A 16512-nucleotide genomic window follows, 5' to 3' on the forward strand; every position below is an offset into this window, starting at 1 on the left:
AAGGCTCGATGCTACTATTGTCATCTTTTTACAACAGGTGATGTCATGCATCCCCCTTTTATATTGTTGTTATTATTGGCATGTCATTCGATATGGGGATCATTGGACTTTCATTTTATTATAGTTGTACCTTATTGCATTATATTTCCCATATGGCTACTTATTCAAGTGTCTATGATTGTATCTTGCAAATTTTATTGTGTTCCCTTGAGTCATTTGAAATTATATTTGGAGTTATTATGGTAAGTAGTCTCCCTCTTAGTTATGAGCTCTTTCCCCTTCTCATGGCTTTATGCCTACTATACACCCTTGCCCATAATTTAGATCCCTTTCTACTAGGGACTCATCACCTTATTTATTTTTTGTTTTCCTCTTAGATGCCATGTGGTTGTATTCCTATCCTAATGCCTTTCATACTTGCATGGGATTTTTAGCCATTGAGGGTCACATTACCATTCTATTACCCATGCTTGGGGAAACATTCTTATTTTTTGATATCAATCTACAACCTATGTGCTTACTAGTTTACAATCATTACATTCTTATGTTGATATATGTCTAAATGTTAATATACATGCTTACATACATAGATTATATTTAATTTTCATGTGTCATTTTTTCCTTTTCCAATAATTCCTTGTATTCTATGGATACAAACAACTATTTGTGAGGCATATCTTGTGATTAAAATTCCTTTTATTAGATATGTAGATGATTAGAGGAGCTTATAGAGACATATCGAGTAAGGAGAAGACATACACTAAATGAAAATGCATGTGATTGTAACCTCACAAGATCCATCACTTTTATGGATGCCATGGTGATATCCATAGTGTATGCGATATTTACTTTCTATGCATTTTTTTGAGTGCTACATACATTTAGATACATAATCATTTTAGAATTTACATGCACATCAAGATAGGAAATTTGTATGCTCATATCATTTCTCATCTAATTTTGTGCATATTTTAAAGGGAATCTTTAATACATAGACATATTAACAAATGTGCAAAGTCTCATCCCTTATCCTATGCTATCTACTTACCCAACATCAACGACCCTTAAGTTGATTATAAATACCATCTACTACCTAGATAGTCGAGAAATACAAAGAAGAAATCAAAGCTGATTAAAGGTGAACTAAAAGATAGAGATTAATAGAATCCATAAGATAGGTTTGCAAATACGAAACGAGTTCATAGTCAATCCCTGTGGGATTACTATCTATTATCTATCATTCTTAATCCCAAAGTTTGTTAAATCTAAATCCTCATTAGTCTTTGTGTACTACATTCATTGCTAACTGAATTAAATATCGTTATGTTTTATTTATATGCCCGAATATCTCAATCATTAAACTCAATATTCGAATCAATCTTACCAGTTGGATTTTTACGACAGTCTAATCATAGCTATCATGCCTTTCAATTTGCGGCCAGTATACAAAGACGGACTTTCAACAAATGCATGGGAATCCTTCATTGTTTCTGCAACTGAGGGAACTCAAGCGCTTCCTAGAAACATTTTCTTTTGGGTCTAATTGAGGTAGCCATGTGTTCATCCCATATAATCATGGTAACCTGTTACTGGATTATACTTATCTACTTGGGTTCTAAGTTTTCCATTCTAGGAGCAGAAAAATGCCCTTATGTTACCCAAATCTGTGGAAATATAACCCTTCCATACCCTTTCAGAATTTCAGGAAGCAAATGTGGCATGCCTAACTTTGAAATCCATTGCAGGAAGAATCTAAGTTTTGGAACTACACGACCCATTCCATTTCTTCCAACACTTTATGGGGAACTGCAGATTTTGAATGCCTCAGACAATCACATCCTTATTAGCTCTGCTTCACTCTTTAGCTCAGATTGCAGAAACGATTCATCCAAAACTTTTGGACTTCCTGCTGGAAGCCCTTTCAGAGTTTCTGCAAATAACACTTACGTTACTGTTGGTTGCAGAACAACGGGTATGCTTGTATTGGGTGATTATCCTGATGGGCAATGGGGGGGATGCGTTTCAATGTGTGATAATTCTCCTTCTCTCTCCTACTGTACTGGAAATGGCTGCTGCCGTACTTCCATACCTTCAAATATCAGCCATTATAGTTTAGGTGTAGAGCCTCTTATTGCGCCTCTCATTAATGCCAGTTATAACTCAGTCTGTGGGTATTCTGCTATAGTTGACCCGCTTAGCTGGGATATGTTTCCTCAGTCAAATGTCTTCACCTTCGATTATAAGAAGTATTGGATGCTCTTAGATTGGGCTATTGCAGGAGATTCATGCAGCACAGCTAAACCTAAAAGTTCATACCAGTGTGATCTCAATGCCCAATGCAGGGATTTAGAATGGGGTTATCTGTGCAGTTGTAAGAGTGGTTTCTTGGGAGATGGGTATGCCAATGGCACTGGATGTACAGGTACTCTTTTATTGTAGATTGTATTTGTAATGATTTGTTTGAACTTTTTTATGGTACAATTGATTAGTTCTGTTGCACCCATGTCCAGATATCGATGAATGCTCAGATCCTGGTTTCAAGGACTGTTTTCGTGGAGGAGGAAGATGTGAAAATACAGAGGGCTCATATCAGTGTTACTACGCCTACAGTAGCGGCAATGGCACTTGGAATGGCGCCCGTTCTCTTTCTCTAGTACAAGATTTGTTTCTTCATATAGGTGGCAATTGGTTTTTACTCAAATGCAGCTTTAGTTTTACTGTTTTCAATGTTCTTGCCATGGTTCTGTTGTTTTGTTATTGTGTTTTTCACGCTAGTTATTGCTCCATCAAAATCTGGCTGTTCTTGGATTAAGACGAATCATAAAGCTGCATTGAAAATTTGTTCAAAATAGATTTGGCTTAGAATATCTCAAATGTTGATCACCTGTAACTAACCCCAACTATGGCTATAATTAGTAGATGCTATTGCAAATTAACAGATCTTTCTTTCTTCGTTTGTTTGATGTGGGACTGGAAGTTTTGGATACCCACTTCCGAATTTTGATTTGTTGATGGCCTGTGCTACAGCTAATTTTACTTGCTGTTGTGGTTTTGAGACAGTTTGGATTGAAGGTCTTGTCTTTGTGCAGGATCTGGAGTAATATTGGCTTGTCTGCTAGGTTGGGCTGCTGTGGTACTAAACAACGAGAGAAGAAAATCATGGCTTGACAAACAGAACAACTTTCAACGAAACGGAGGACCTCATTTGCAGAGATTAATCTCTTCTCAGGGAAAATTAGTAAGAATATTTTCTCTGGAGGAGATTAAAAAAGCAACAAAAAACTTCCATGAAAGTTTGGTTCTGGGATCCGGAGCCTCTGGTACCATTTACAAAGGCATTCTTCCAAGAGATGGAACCATTGTAGCGATCAAGAAGTCCAAAGATGTGGATTCAGAAGACATGGACCAATTCATCAATGAAGTCATTATACTGAGCAAGATAAATCACAAGAACGTAGTGGTATTACTTGGGTGCTGCCTGGAAACCAGTGTTCCTCTATTGGTTTATGAGTATGTATCAAATGGCACTCTCTTCAGTCATCTGCACGAAAAAGATCACCTTTCATGGCAGATCCGTCTGCGTATAGCCATGGAAACAGCAGAGGCACTGTCATATTTACACTCAGCTGCCTCAACACCCATTGTTCACAGAGATGTCAAATCTTCCAACATTCTGCTAGACAATGATTATACTCCAAAAGTTGGAGACTTTGGAGTGTCTCGTGTGGTGCCCATAGACAAAACACATATTACTACAGTTGTGCAAGGAACTCTGGGTTATATGGATCCTGAATACTTTCAGACAGTTCATCTTACAAAGAAAAGTGATGTTTATAGCTTTGGGGTTGTTCTGGTGGAGCTTATAACAGCATTAAAACCTGTTTCATTCCAGAGGGAGAAGAACCAAACCAATTTGGCCATTTTCTTTCTGTCTACTCTCAAAGCAGACGGTCTGTTTGGCATCATGGACTATCGGCTCCACACAGAGGATGTTACAACTTTGGAGTCGATCAAATTAGTGGGAAATTTAGCCAAAAGATGTCTTAGTGTGGAAGGTGATAAAAGACCATCAATGGATGAGGTGGTTAGAGAGCTGCGGTGGATTACAAGAGGAATTGGAGGATTGGATGAGACTGAATGTTCGGTCGCAACTGTGGGAGAGGAAGTTTAGATTGTTTTCAGTGGGGTCTATGTAAATTGTTTGTGTCAAAATTTATTTTGATACTACTGATTTGAATGGAAATCTTATGCATCAATGCATAATTTATTTCTTTAATAGATCAAAATTCATTAAATTAACTCGTTTTAAATGGTGAAGTCACAAAGAAGAAATTTCATATTTTTATAATTGTGTATTAAATTTATCAGATAACATTATTTGGTTTGATAATGCTTATATAAGGCTATTCATTTGTCTATAAGTGGCAAAAGTGCAATTGATGTTTTGATGTTTCGGTGTTTATTAAGGACACTATTATAATGTGGGTAGAAAAATGTCATATGGTATAAAAAACATTTTGATATAAATTAATATAAATAGGATAAAATTTATATTTATATAAATAATTTAGAACAATTGAATAAAATTAATGTATACATATTTGGTTTTAGATTTGATGAAGATGTCATTATAAATGTTATAAATCAATTTATCATTTTTTTTAATTAAACCAAATTGAATATTTAGATGTTTTTAAATAAAATTAAATTGAATTATAAAATTTCGCCATTAATTTATTTGTGTGTGTGTGCGCACATGCATGTGCGTGCGCTAGAAGAAAATATTCCTCTACACATAAAAATAGTGTATAAAAATGTTTTGTTCTAAATTAATGTTTGTAGGATAATTAAATAAATAAAATATTTATTTAAGTAATCTAGAATTGAAAATGGCTCACGACCCAAATTTTGTGTAGAGCAAATAAGAGAATAGGATTTTTTCAAGTGTCAATAGCAAAGCCCTACAAATGGAAAAAAGTGGATTCTGCTATAATATGTCTTCATTAATATCTTTCTCAATAAGGAGGAACACAAATCAATTCTCAAAAATAAACTTTGAGAAATGAATGTCATCCCTCTTTACATGCAATTGTAGCTGTCAAATTTTAACTCTAATAATTTTATCTCCTAACACAACCCCTACTAAATTCACTTCTACAATCTCTTAATGCAATATTGGTCAAAATAATGGTTTTCAGAGATTAGAAGCCTTGGAACACTTATCTATCTATACATAAACATTCTTGAAGAAGATTCTTATATCTATGCTACACTGAATAAAGATAAAATTGAGGAACTGTCAAGAAAAATAACCCTAGTTGCAGGGGATAGAACTTGGAAATAAGTGATTGAAACAAAAGAGAACAAATTCTAAATATGAATGAAGAAATCATCAATGGTTATGTGTAACCATGCTTCAACTCAATAAAGGAAGATCCAGGCACCAAATATATAGAACCTCATACATACCCAAAGGAAAATAAGGTTGTGAAAGATACAACTAATGTTTTAGCTATCAATGCCTTAGCCAAAGATAAAACAAGGCAACCAAAATTGTAGTCTTCCCCTTTTCCTATCCGTAGCCCTAACAAGTCAATCCCAAAACATGAGATTATTAGTATAAATCTGATGTTGATCCCCACCACTTATGGAGACATCCCTTAAACATCTAACAACACTTCCATATACTTCTTTACATTGTTATGCTAATACATGTTGGCGCAACCAAAATGATACATCTAGCTCCTCATACTTGAAAGGCTAGGAAACAAAGTCATGAGATAAAATATTGACAACCCAATTTGTGGAATACTTCATCACCTAAAATCTGAACTACGACACTACATAGATATTATAAGCACTTCCTCCAAGCCACATCACTAGAACCAGTAATGCGAAGAAATACAAAGCATTTTTCGAACCAGTCCTAACAAATAAGCAACCTGCCAACATACTACATATACCAAACAACATTTGCTACAACACCAAGGACTTGAAGGATAGGAGTGCAATGTCCACAAAACTTACACATTAAATCCTAAACCGTAAGACCATATCTACAAATGCAAAGCATTCTTCCTGACAGACTTCAACATACGTTCTTATATCTTCAAACTTCACCAACTTCCAAAGACTAGAATGTTCTTGTAACATTATTTTCTCACTAAGGAGAAATAAAGGAGATGGCCCAACATCTTGTAGCATACACAAGATGATCACTATCACATCCAATTTATCCTCATTCTTTTGATCCTCATTTCACTGCTTCTAATCCTCATCTCAATATGATATCATCATTATAATATCTCTGCTATCCAAGCATGGGCATCCACATCATCAATATTCTTCAACACATCATCATCGTCGTTATCATCAAAGCATTATCAAACACACTGGGTATAAACATCAACACCGTTCGATGGACATCCAACCATGACAACGCATCCAACAATCTCCACCATAGCTTTATACACAACATCAATGACAACAGTACATTGAGGGTTGATATCAATGATAACACCTAGACATAAATGATAATAATATCCAGTAATCTCACCCTTTGTCATTAATAGAAACACTCACACAAAACAACACTGATCATTTGCACTTTCTCTCCCACATTGAAATCAAGGAAAAAGGGCAAGGGTCTTTAATAGGATTTGTATCTGCACTTACTTTTCTCTCTCCCTTTTTTAGAATTTGAAAGTGTGAAAATGTATAAGGTTAATTAAGCATGCAAAATACATAAAACAATGAAAACACATAAACCAACTAAACTTATACCTTTTCAAACTCCTATGCTTGAGTCAGAAGTGAAATGCGGCCATGCTTCACTTAATTTGCTCCTTGATGAGTAGATGTGTGATGCTCTCCAAAGCTACACAATAATGTGGAAAAATAAGATTGAAAGTGATGGGTTATGAGTATGTATTGAGGACAAATTTGGGTATTATGTGGATGCAATGGAAGGATTCTTGAACTCAAATTGGCAACATGACAATGTGATGGAAGTGGATAATTTGTGAAGGGAAGAGACTCCAATTTATAGGCTTGAGGGGATCAAAATGGATGATTGAGATTGAAGAGAAATGAAGGGCCTAGAATGAAGGAAGATGAGGTGGCTTGGGATAGGACAAGTGATAGATCCAAGAGATTTTACCATAAACTCATTTCTTGTCTCCACACTCCTCAAGGACATGGGGAAGAGAACCCAAGTACACAGGGAAAGGAACAAGGAATTAAAAATTTCTTAGGAAGGATGTAGTGTCCACCCTTGATTTGACTTATTTTGACTAAAGTTGACTTTTATATCATGCTTGATAGACTTATCTAGACTATATTTTGATGATTTGGATGATGATTACTCATGTGCTTCAGTGACTTATGATTGATGTTAGACACCATTGGACATATGCTATTTTGATTATCTATATGGATGTTGGTATTGTCATGATTGATCATGTAATTTGATGATATATGTACTCGATGGACTTTATATGCTCACTATGTGATGGATTATTGATAGATTAGATTTATCATGGTTTTGATGATGATTATGTTTACGCTAACCCTACTTTATGATTACATATGATGAGATGTTTATGAGATGTGTTTGATTGTCTTCATGATAGACATGATTCCACATCACTCATCGTGAGCGGGATGTGTCATTGCAATTCTCTATCACTTGCTTGTTCTATATATGTATATGTATATGTGGTATTGTCATTTTGTGGTTGCAAGATTTTGCAAGTACCAGATATCGACTCCACCTGGCTTCACAGGTCTAAGCGCGTCTTTAATTCTAATGGCTTATGTGATTCGAAGATGGCATGAGTTCCCTTCACATACTCTAGGTCTAAGTTGTTCACCATGAGTAGTCAGCGTCTTGGCATAATTCACCATGTCAGTTAGTAAGTTTGGTATTTTGGTATTGTGAGTTCAGTTTATACCGGTTGATTTACTTGTTTATGTTAGAGTAATTATGTAGCTCTTGATGTGTAGTTTTATATTTCGTAATGTTTATTTAATGTATTTAATTTATAAGTTTTGAATATTTAATTATTTGGTATTTATATTTATTTGATAATTAACGTTTATTGATTTTATGATTATTTAATATTTGATAAGCCTTATTGTTATTTGATATTTATTTAATATTTGTGATTCAATCTTTAATGGTATTTGATTATTTAATTATTTATTTGACCTTCTATGGTTTGATATTTATTTGATATCTTACATTTATTTGGTTCTTTAATTTATTTTAATAGCTTTTGGTTTATTTGATTTTAATCCCCATTTGGATTATTTATTTACAGCTTATATTTATTTAATAATTTGACTTTTATTCCTAAGTGGGGTGTATGAACACATTAAATTAAATAAAGAAATAAAAAAATCCCACTTAGCTGGATAAGTATATTTTATTTACTTTACCTACCCGTCACTCGCATTGGTTAAATTCAAAATGGGTGAATAAATTATATTATATGGTGGGCTGGTAAAATATATTCTAAAATAGAATATTTTGATTGGTCGATATTGACGCTAGGGTTTTGGATTATTGTTGCTTTTTATTTTCAATCCCATGAGGTTTTTCGGGTTGCTTGGCTCTTCTCTGGAAATTTCTCCAACAAGTTTTCTTCTTGGCTTTGGATTTCTTCTCTCTTGGTTTTGGCTGGAGCTTGGATTGGATTTGGTTTGGTTTGAGGGAGCTCTTCTTCAGCTTCAATCCATTACTTCAAGTTTTAGGTTGGAGTTCTTCACTTTGCATTTTGGCTTTCAATGGCTTCTCTGTGTATGCATTGTTTTGGGCTTGGGTTAAAATATTACTTTACTCTATAGTTTTATTATTGGTGAAGGTTAATATTTGGGAGGGAAACTTTATGTTATGAGAGTTTTTATATAGTTGTTGGGAGATATATATTTGGTTTTCCTGTGTATGGCATTTCCCAGCTCTGTGAAAAATTGTTTGGAATATCTTTGATTGATTTATCCTTATTTGTATGAGAGCAGTCTAGTTTTCTCTTTGTGAGTCCTTCAGTTGCGATTGTTTGGGATTATCTTTATTGGATTCTCTATGATTTTTGTAGTGGTTCTGTTTGTTTTATGCCATGAAGATATTTGATTAAATCTTGGTTTATAGTCTGAGATATTTTGGTGTGTTTATACCTATGTATTCATTGTTTCTAGGCGTCTCTTTTCATATGTTTTTCGAGTCCTTTTGTAAAGTCGGGATTTTATTATTTTACCTGAAAGTTTTCTAAGTTTTCCGTAAGTCTTGTGCAAAAGCGTTGTTCTGTATTGCATTTACATCGCTCTGCGCAGCATAAGCACTGTCTCAAGATACATGTGCGCGATTTTGAAAACATAAGCGTTGTTCTTCTTGACAGAAGTGTTGTTCTTCTTGACAAAAGCATTGTTCTTCTTGGCAGAAGCGTGAAGTGTTGTCCTGTGGGGCAAAAGTGCTAACCTGTCTATGTTTTGTATTTTCTCATTTTTGGTCATTTTTGAAGTATTTTCCCGAATTGATTTTTGTACCAGAGGCTTTATTTGAGGTCTATTAATATTTCCCAGGTTTGGATTTGATCAATTTTGATGCATTTTGATGGTTTTGAGTATATTTGTTTCTCTATGCATTGTGAATATTTTAGACTCTCTTCCATGTGGATAGGCCATGCATGATTGAGATGATTACTATGTTGTTTTGGACCAGCAAGTGAGTAGGCCTTGCTATGATGTTATCTTTTATTTGATGGCAGCATTCGATGGCTTGATATGTTTTTGTTTATTGCTATCCAAGAGGCTCATTTTTCTATATTGATGTTGTTGTAGCCTTGTTTATGTTGTAAGAGTATGTGTGGAAGTTGTTGGCTGCATTGAGTATTATTTTCATGTAATTATGTTGGTAAAGCCTCTTGTGATTTATTGTTGGGCTATGTTAGGAGGAGTGGGCTTCCTTGTGATGACCGAGGTTACGAGAGATAGGCTTGCATGAGGTTCCTTGTAAGGATGCATGAAGTCTAAACCACCAGGGCACATTGGAGTTTTCCATGATTTGTAAATAAGTGATAACCTAATAATTGATGGGTTGGGTAGTTAGATTAATTAATAAGATGATAAATTGGTTTGTGCCTCATGACTTAGTCCTAGGGAGGATGTTTTAGGATAAGCATGAGAAGTCTGTGAAGATGGTAAGCTAATCTCCCTTAGTCTATCATAGGTTGAGATGGCTCCACATGTCCATAAGGCTAGTGCCTTGTGTTATTATGTTATTATGTTATGAGGATGGCATGTGATGACACTCCACTCCTACATGTGTTTCCCTTTATGATTTATGATTTATGATTATGCTTATTAGATGCGTTTATGTCTTGATGAGTTTTATGCCTCTGGGAGTTCATTCTTGTTGTACGTGTGAGTTCTTGCTTGAGAGTCCTTGTGTGGTTAGTCTCTTTAGTTATAGGTGCTAGCTTAGGTTTAGAGTATGTGTTGGGACCTTGTGTCATCTCCTAGAATGGGGGGTGGTTCCATTGGTTCCACATGGTCGGGAGGTTGGTTCTTTTTAGCCATTGGGATGCTCCCTTGGATTCTTCTTGCGTGGATGTGGATTCTTCTTCATGATGTACTATGGATGTACCTTGTAGCAGATTTATGTAATGGATAAGATAGAATGCATGTAATATAACATTCTTGTATATAGTAGATGGATTCTTGTAGTAGAAAGAGCTATGCTCATGATGTATTTAATGTATTCATATTTGTAAGATGAATTGTAGTTGGAAATTGGAATTTAGGCATATTGTATTTGTACTATTGTAGAGATGTGATCTTATGAATCATGGAAATAAGTGAATTATAGTTGGAATAGAATGGAATTTCATTATGGATTAGTTGTATTATTTCGTGGAATATTTAGAGGCTAGTTAGAATGTTAAATAATCTTGAAAGAGGAATATTTGTAGATTAATAAGTGAATATGTTAGAAGTTGTTAATTGGATCTAGTAAATAGGAATGATTCACATAGATGCATTGGTAGAAAGGAAATTATGCATATCATGAGGAATGAGTAATGTTGTAGGTTGCATATCTCATGGTTAAAGAATTAGAATATGATGCATTAATGAAGGTGAAATATAACTATCATGTGTGTAGTATGTTATTGTGGAAATGAATTAAGTAATGATGTTAAAGTACCCTAGAGAAAGATTATTGATGTTGTGTTATTTCCGCTTGCATTATTTGATGAAATGAGCAATGATGTATGTTCATATGAGTTAATTGGTTAATGAATGTAAATAGATGGAGATGTTATATGTTGTATTAGTTGTTATTAGATGTTAATTAAGAAAAAAAAATTATCTCCATTTGTATATTATTGTTTACTTTCTTTAGGGTATTTTGGTAGGCATTACAACTTGGTATCAGAGCCCATGTTCAACACTGGGTACTCTGGCTTCGATTGAGCCCATTATGCATTTTAGTATTTGGCATGGGGTAGCCCAGCGATTTATCCCTGCTATTTATTTTTCCTTGTTAAAGTTCCCTTAGATGTTTAGCTTATAGTTTCCTTTGCATTTGCTTAGATAAGATGCATGCTAGGGGTAGAGATTTTTGTCATGCTGGTAACATGGGTACTCGTAGGAACCCTCACCCCGAGGTTTCTAAAGAGTCACACCATGAGGAACAGGAGCAGGAGCAGCCTAGAGATGATATGATTCTATAGTTGGTGAACGTACTTCAGGAGCTTCTTGGTCCTAGGACCGAGACAGGAGGAGAACTAGCAAGAGGAATCTCATCATTCAGAGCATCAGGAGAGAGAGCGTTCGTGTTCTCCTAGGAGGAGAATTGAGGTGGATCAAGAGGTGCTTGGAGCTAGTCACATCAGAGATCTAAATAGGACTCATCCTCCTACCTTTGATGGCTTATGAAGTGGCATGGAGGCAGAGACATGGTTATTGGACTTAGGTAGGTGTTTTGCTATGCATTGGTGTAGCAGTGACACCAAGGTGAGATGTGCGATTTTGCATCTTCGTGATTTTGCGATGACATGGTGGCACATGGAGGAACAAAAGTTGCATTTGGACATAGCGACGATATCTTGGGAATTATTCTTGTAGCAGTTTCATGCTAGATTTCTTTCAGATCATTGGAGGCAGAGGAAGGCCAATGAGTTCCACGATTTGAGATAGCAGAGGATGAGTGTGGAACAGTATGAGCGCAGATTCGTCAAGCTTAGACAGTATGTTGGATATGTAGATGATGAGTCGATGTTGATTTAGCACTTTGTTAGAGGTTTCAATGATCATATTGGTGGAGAGGTTCAGATGCATGGACCTAAGACCTTAGAGGCAGTTGTGGAGAAGGTGAGACTAGAAGAGGAGAATCTTTCATTAGCATCAAGAGGAGCGACTGGAGGGCAGACAGTTAATGCACCTATTACAGGATCTATGGTGAGAGGACCATGGAAGCAGTCTTCAGGATATGCTAGGAGCCATCCTTCTTCTTTCTATAATGGTCAACGGTTTAAGAAGAGGTTTTCTCAGGGGCAGAGCTTTGCTCGAGGTGCCAGATTTCAGGTTGATAGGGGTCACAATCGTCAGCGTGACAGGAGACCTACTCCTTTTTAGCTAGCGCAGAGTTCGCAATCAGCTTCGAGTAGAGGCAGTGTTCAGCAGTCGAGTACAGCACCAAGTAGTAGAGTGTTTCTCAAGAGAGGTTGCTTCGCATGTGGACAGACAAGTCACATTGTCGTTCATTGTCCTCAATGTACTTCTCAGATGTCAGGGCAGTAGAAGCCAACTACTTTTGAGCCTATAGTTGGAGATGCAAGTAGGTCTCATCGCGTTTTTGCAGCAGTTGATAACCATCAGGATGAGCATCAGGCCACCGTTATAGAGACATCAGGAGTGATATGTGGTTCTCTTGTTCAGTGTTATTTGATTTTGGAGCGTCAGAATCTTTTATTTCTCCTTTTCTGGTAGAGCGATGTGGGCTTGCTATGGAAAAGAAAGACGATAGGTGGCAGGTAGAGTTAGCTACGGGGTCCAAAGTGGTAGTGGATTTCCTTGTGCTCAATTGTCCTTTAGTTTTAGGAGATTTCCATACTTCTGTGGATCTTCATGTTATGTCTTTGGGATCTTATGATGTGGTTCTTGGTATGGATTGGCTTGGATCTTACCAAGTGCAGATAGATTATAGAGGTAAGAGAGTGCAGTGGATGGATGATAGTGGGAAGAGTGTGGAGATTGTAGGTATTCAGAGACCTATATGTCTTTACATGATCTTTGCTATGCAGATGAAGAGATGTGTGCGTAAGGGTTGCCAGTTGTTTGTTGTTAGAGTGAAGGATATGGATGAGGGAGTTAGCTCAAAGGATTTATTGCAGCAACATCCCATTCTTTAGGAGTTTGCAGATGTTTTTCCTAGTGAGATTCTAGGTATGCCCCCTCAGCGAGATATAGGTTTCAGGATTGATTTGGTGCCATGAGCTGAGCCTATTTCTAAAGCTCCCTATTGGATGACCACGTGGGAGTTGAATAAGTTGAGGGTTCAGTTGGAGGAGTTGTTGGCGAAGGGATTTATTCGTCCTAGTGTGTCCCATTGGGGTGCACCTGTGTTATTTGTGAAGAAAAAGGATGGATCTCTTCGATTATGCATTGATTACAGATATCTTAATAAGGTGACGGTGAAGAACCGATATCCCTTGCCTCGGATAGATGATTTATTTGACCAGATTAAGGATGCCAAAATCTTCTCTAAGATTGACCTTAATTCTGGGTATCACTAGTTGAGGATTTAGGAGGCAGACATTCATCACACAACTTTTTGCACTAGATATGGTCATTATGAGTTCACCATAGTACCTTTTGGCCTCACGAATACACCATAAGTTTTCATGAGCTTGATGAATGGTGTATTCAGGTTGTATTTGGATAGATTTGTATTAGTATCTCTGGATGATATTTTTATTATTCGAGATCAGTTGATGAGTATGAGGAACACGTGAGGCAGGTTTTGCAGTGTCTTAGGGAGAATCAACTATATGCCAATTTGGCGAAGTGTGAGTTCTTCCAGACATAGGTGAGGTATCTTGGTCATGTGATTTCTAGAGAGGGTACCATAGTTGATCCCTCGAAGATTCAGGCGATTGTCGATTGGCCAGCACCCACTAATGTGGGAGAAGTGCGTAGTTTCATGGGTTTAGCAGGATATTATCGTAGATATGTTCAAGATTTCTCCATGATAGCTCATCCTATCACTTCTCTTCAAAGAAAAGGGAAGAAGTTTGTTTAGACAGAGCAGTGTGAGATAGCATTTCAGATCCTTAAGGAGCGTTTGACCAGTGCACCTATTTTAGCAGTGTCAGATCCTTTGGGAAATTTTGTGGTGTGCACAGATGCTTCTTTGGAGGGTCTAGGAGCAGTGTTGATGCAGGATGGTCGTGTGATTACATATGAGTCACGTAAACTTAAGAATTGTGAGAAGAATTATCCCACTCATGATCTTGAGTTAGCGGCAGTGGTTCATGCTTTGGTTAGATGGAGGCACTTCCTTCTTGGACATAGATTAGAGTTGCACAGTGATCATCACAGTTTGCAGTATATCTTCACGCAGCCGAATTTGAATGCTAGGTAGAGGTGTTGGATGGAGTTATTATGTGAGTACGACTTTGAGGTGAGATATATTCAGGGTAAGGAGAATGTGGTAGCAGATGCATTGAGTCGTAGGAGGCATGCGATTTCAGCAATGTCTCTTAGTATGGATTTGAGGAGACGTATTCTTAGTGCCCTTCCTTTGGATATGCGGTATCAAGAGATTATTGCAGAGGTTTCCACAGGTAGAGCTCTTGAGGGAAGATATGCAGGATACTCAGTGGAATCAGATGGACTTCTTAGGCATTTGGGACGTATTTATGTTCCACCATCAGATGGTCTTCGAGATTTGATCATGTCGGAGGCACATCGTGCACCTTACTCGGCACATCCAGGTGTCAAGAAGATGCACCCGGATTTGAGACAGATATATCATTGGTTTGGTATGAGGAGCGATATTGCATATTTTGTGGCATGTTGCCTGGGGTGTCAGCGAGTGAAGGCAGAGCATCAACCTCCCGCAGGATTATTACAGTCACATTTGGTTCCAGGATGGAAATGGGATATTATATCTATGGATTTTATAGTTGGCTTTCCAATGTCTTCATGTCATCACGATTCTATTATGATCACTATAGACAGATTGACCAAAGTAGCACACTTTTCTCCAATCAGTTCTTCGTATACAGCAACGACAATAGCTTATTTTTCTTGGAGGAGTTGTGAGGTTGCATGGTATTCCTCAGCGGATCATATCAAATCGTGATCTGGTGTTCACATCAGCATTTTGGATATCTCTTCAGCATGATTTGGGTACGCAATTGAACTTTAGTTCAACTTATCATCCTGAGACAGATGGACAGATAGAGAGGGTGAACCAGGTTCTGGAGGATATGTTGAGGATGTACGTGATGGATCAGTAGTCTCGTTGGGAGTATTATCTCTATTTGGTTGAGTTTACATACAATAATGGTTACCATAGCTCTATTGTTATGTCTCCTTATCAGGCATAATATGGTAGACCATGTCAAATGCCCTTGAGTTGGGACTGTTTAGAGGATAGAGTGTGTATTGGAACAGAGATGTTGCAGGATATGGAGGAGCAGGTGGCTCGCATTAGAGAGCATTTGTTGGCCGCTTAGGATAGACAGAAGAAATATATGGATGCTCATCAAGTGGAGAGACAGTTTTCTGTTGGTGATGGGGTATTTCTGAGAGTTCGCTCGCGAAAGAGTTTGATCCGTTACGAAAAAGGCTCTAAGTTGGCACCTCGATTTGTTGAACCTTTCAAGATTTTGGAGTGGATTGGTCCTATGGCTTATCACCTTGTCTTTCCACCTAGCTTGTCCCATTCCAGAATGTCTTTCATGTTTCATTTTTGAGGTTATATCATCCTGATATTTCACATGTGTTGGATGGGAATGATTTACAGGTCGAGGATGGGCAGATTTCTATGGAGCCTGTGTGCATTCTTTCACACAGAGATATGTCCCTCAGAGGTCAAAGCGTAGAGTGGGAAAAGGTATAGTGGGATCCGATTGATGATTCTTCAGCTACTTGGGAGGATGCAGTGCGGATGAGAGAGCTATACCCCTACTTGTTCTCAGGCTTCTAGGAGTAAGCCTAAGAAAAGGGGGGGAGGATGTAGTATCCCCCCTTGATTTGACTTATTTTGACTAGAGTTGAATTTTATATTATGCTTGATAGACTTATCTAGACCATATTTTGATGATTTGGATGATGATTAATCATGTGTTTCAATGACTTATGATTGATGTTATATACTATTGGACATATGCTATTTTGATTATATATGTATGGATGTTGGTACTATCATGATTGATCATGTAATTTGATGATATATGTACTCGATGGATTTTATATGCTCACTATGTAATGGATTATTGATAGATT

At 36.9% G+C, this 16512-nt stretch overlaps 1 protein-coding gene across 1 annotated transcript; it reads left to right on the plus strand.

Moving 5' to 3' along the window:
- The first annotated feature begins 1575 nt into the window (after positions 1-1575).
- LOC131078168 (wall-associated receptor kinase-like 8) lies at positions 1576-4176 on the plus strand. Its single transcript, XM_058015840.2, has 3 exons — positions 1576-2422; positions 2511-2678; positions 3090-4176. Exons 1-3 carry the CDS (start codon positions 1576-1578, stop codon positions 4169-4171), a joined length of 2097 nt encoding a protein of 698 aa, XP_057871823.2. The 3' UTR covers positions 4172-4176.
- Positions 4177-16512: the final 12336 nt, after the last annotated feature.

This window comes from Cryptomeria japonica, chromosome 1, assembly GCF_030272615.1.
Source record: "Cryptomeria japonica chromosome 1, Sugi_1.0, whole genome shotgun sequence".
In the NCBI taxonomy this organism is placed as follows: domain Eukaryota; kingdom Viridiplantae; phylum Streptophyta; class Pinopsida; order Cupressales; family Cupressaceae; genus Cryptomeria; species Cryptomeria japonica.

Bases quoted from the DNA above. Each gene is read 5' to 3' on its own strand.
- LOC131078168 (XM_058015840.2), top strand. From the start codon at position 1,576: ATGGTAACCTGTTACTGGATTATACTTATCTACTTGGGTTCTAAGTTT. The intron at 2,423-2,510 runs GTACTCTTTTAT...ACCCATGTCCAG, and splicing joins CAATGGCACTGGATGTACAG to ATATCGATGAATGCTCAGAT. The intron at 2,679-3,089 runs GTGGCAATTGGT...GTCTTTGTGCAG, and splicing joins AGATTTGTTTCTTCATATAG to GATCTGGAGTAATATTGGCT.